This window comes from Gavialis gangeticus, unplaced genomic scaffold, assembly GCF_001723915.1.
Source record: "Gavialis gangeticus isolate Ggan-Ray unplaced genomic scaffold, GavGan_comp1, whole genome shotgun sequence".
Lineage (NCBI taxonomy): Eukaryota > Metazoa > Chordata > Crocodylia > Gavialidae > Gavialis > Gavialis gangeticus.
In genome coordinates this window covers 109,689,308-109,692,363 of record NW_017729025.1, presented here as the reverse complement: position 1 = coordinate 109,692,363, position 3,056 = coordinate 109,689,308, and the positions used below count along the sequence as shown (strand labels likewise).

Sequence of the window (3,056 nt, the reverse complement as noted above, 5' to 3'; positions counted from 1 at the left end):
GGTTTTGTATGCCAAGAACTACCCAGTTTAATATAGTCTGAGTAATGTTCTTCTGTTCATCTTTGTTCTGTAGAATGCAAGTGGGTTATGGGTTGTGGAAAACCAGCTGCCCATATCCTGCAAGCCTGAAGTTTAGCCACATTTCTTGCTAGGCACATCCTGGCATTTCAAAAGCTCTACTTAGTTTAGCACTACCTCAGACACTTATATTTTGTCTGCATAAGCATAACTGATCTGATAAGCATCCACACAATACACCTTAAAACACATTTTAGTATACATATCTCTTAATCATAATTGTTATCAGCAGTGAATCTTTTAAAAGCCATTCTGTTAAATGCTATAGATAAGTATGACGAGCATCTTGGAGTGAGCCTCCTTCAGACTCGATAAACTCTTATATTTGTCATTAGGCTCTTATCTGTTGAATAAGAAGTGTAACTTATTTTTTCCCAGAGAACAGTTGAAGCAAAGGAAATGACTATTACAGGGGTTCCATAAGTGCTTAGCACTTCACTTTACTTTTTTCTCCTAAAGTATGAACTCTTGATTGCGTCCCTAATTAGTTCTTTCCTTTTTTAATCTTTTTCTCTGTTCTCTTTTTATAAATGGAACTATAAAAAGTGCCAGATTAAATTATCAGGCCACAAGTGCACACTCCGGAAAATAAATGTAATGAGGTTCCCGGCTGCCCCCTCCCTGCATAACCTCTGTAAGCGTCCTATTCTGAAAACTGCTGAGTGCCTCCTGCAAGTTGTTGAGCCATTAGCTTTAGTGATGGTTGAGGCCAGTGAACACTTTGCAGGATTAGGCCTTAATTCAGTGAACATGAATGCAGTTGAGCCAGGAGACAAAGCAACAAATGAGTCAGCCTGTGCAATTGCGTATAATTTTCATTCCAGTAGTTCTCCCAGTTTTCTTGGCGGCTGTTTTCCTCCCCCCACACTTTTTCTTTTCTTTCCTTTGAGTCTTCTGCCTGAGCAAAAGCGGTCTTGCAAGAGTGGGCAAATGTATTCATGGGTTCACTGCACCTTGCCCATTAGAATTAGCTGAAAAATTCCTGCCTCTTTTTGTCTTGTGAAAATCTTTGTTGTGCTTGGTGGAGTTAAAATGAGTGACCTCTGTCCTCTCTTTCTTATAGAATAGAGAACCCGTTGACCTGAAGGTGGCCATGCTGGAGATGGTGGAAAGGTTAAAATTCAAGTGCACAGACCCTAAAGTAAGTTACTGAAATGATTACTTGTTTGCATGCTGGCTGTCTCCTGCCTTTCATCCTTCTTGATCTAAATACATTTTATTGTTAATGTCTATTTGAATATTAAGATCTAATTAAGGCTTCATACACACATTAAAATAATTTGGGAGAATTCTCCCAGATTTGTTCTCCTGGTAGAGAAACTTACCCAGAGCCACATTTACAGACATTGAAGTGCTGAGGCCCTGAAGAACAGAGTGCTTGCAATGTCTGCTGATACTGTGAAGCCAGGGGGGAACTCTGTGCACACATCTCAGCATGCTCTGCAGGCTTCCTTACTCAGCCTAGCAACAAATGTCAGCAGTGCATACAGTAGTCCTGATTGGCTGACCAAGACTGCCTGTGGTCAGCCTGTGTTTCTGTGCAGCACAATATGAAGGTTGCGAAGGGGGTCACGTTCTGCTCCTCAGAGTCCAGCAAGTGATAGACTGACTCCCTTGGAAGTTTGTGTTCTCTCTTCTGAGACAGAGATATATATATATATAGACATTTGGTCTCCCAGGAGAAACACCTGGGTGTGATTTAACCCTGGTTGTTCCTATATTATTTTGTTCTGGAGCAGCCATTTTTACTCTGGGCGAAAAAGCCTGAGCACACTTGTGATCTCCTCTGGGAGAGCAGTGACTCTCCCAGGAGAAACTGAACATCTGTATAAGGCCTCAATTCATCAGTCAAAATGTAGAACACACTAATATGTCTAGTTGTAAGTCATACTTCTTCTCCCTCTATTATTTTACTTTTAAGCATACAATTGTTAATTGTTTTTCCTGAACTGCAAACACATGTATTGTTAATTTTTCCTTACAGCAGTGTTTGCCTTAGAGGCCCACATTCATGTCAAAAAGGATGAAAATAGCTCGTGAAACATCCAATGCAAGCTATACTGTAGCTAAAGAGAATCAGAGAAGTGTGTCCTATCGGGAAAATAAGGCACTGGTCTTACTTCTTTCATCCAAATGGTGGTTCAGAATAACTAAAAGCATTTTGGAGACTGTGTTAAGAGGCCAAATGACAAACAGACTAGTCAAGAGATGTAAAGATTACAGTGTTCCTGGAGGACTGTCTGTGAAAGGGGAGGGACAGTATAACATCTCAAGTACTTCCTTCCCAAATCTACACTAGAATAAAAACTGCAAACTGCAATAATCCAGTAGATTTTGCTTGCATTTTAGTTATTTGCATGCTTTCCCATTGGACAAAAATCTTTATCTGTTCAATTACATTTCAATCAATTTATTCCCATGTTGGCTTGTACAGTGTTCTGGCTTATTGTATAAGCTGAAACCAGAAGAAGAAAGCCAAAGATCTGCTAATAAAATAATGCAGAGATTGAGCAGTACGTGGAAAAAGATTTCTTCTCACAACAGGCAGTTTATCATAATGTTTCAAATTATGAAACATTTTTGTAATCTAGCAAATGATTATATGGCTTTTTGTTTCAAATTAATAAGCACATTTCACTTCTTTGAGGCATACTTAATGTGTTTCTTGTCAGTAACTGCCATGTTCATTCATATAGCAGCATATTAGAAAGGGAGCAAGCAAACTGATGTGTTACAGGTAGTATTTTCTGTTCATTATTTGTAAGCACATGGTCAAGTGTAAGGGCACAGTGGGGTATAAAATAGGATTGAACAGCAGTTATCATTCTTTATTTATTTACCAGTGATTGTTTAAGTGTTGACAAAAAAACACACGGAGAGATTTACAGTTTGGTGTTAATATTATGTTTGGGAGTTATGCTTCCTGTTCCATTTCGGTTTTGTTTCTTTTTGCTGCTTTTCATTTCTTTTCTTATTAG

The 3,056-nt window shown here is 38.8% G+C and overlaps 1 protein-coding gene across 1 annotated transcript in view; it reads left to right on the top strand.

Annotated features, from left to right (window-relative positions):
* The window catches only part of TRIM44 (tripartite motif containing 44), a gene marked incomplete at its 5' end in the record, with an annotated part of 125,424 nt that overhangs the window by 13,266 nt on the left and 109,102 nt on the right, over positions 1 to 3,056 (top strand). Inside the window, one exon of the mRNA XM_019519388.1 lies at positions 1,142 to 1,219. Within this exon, the coding sequence (XP_019374933.1) occupies positions 1,142 to 1,219 (78 nt within the window). The remainder of the gene's footprint in view (positions 1 to 1,141; positions 1,220 to 3,056) is intronic.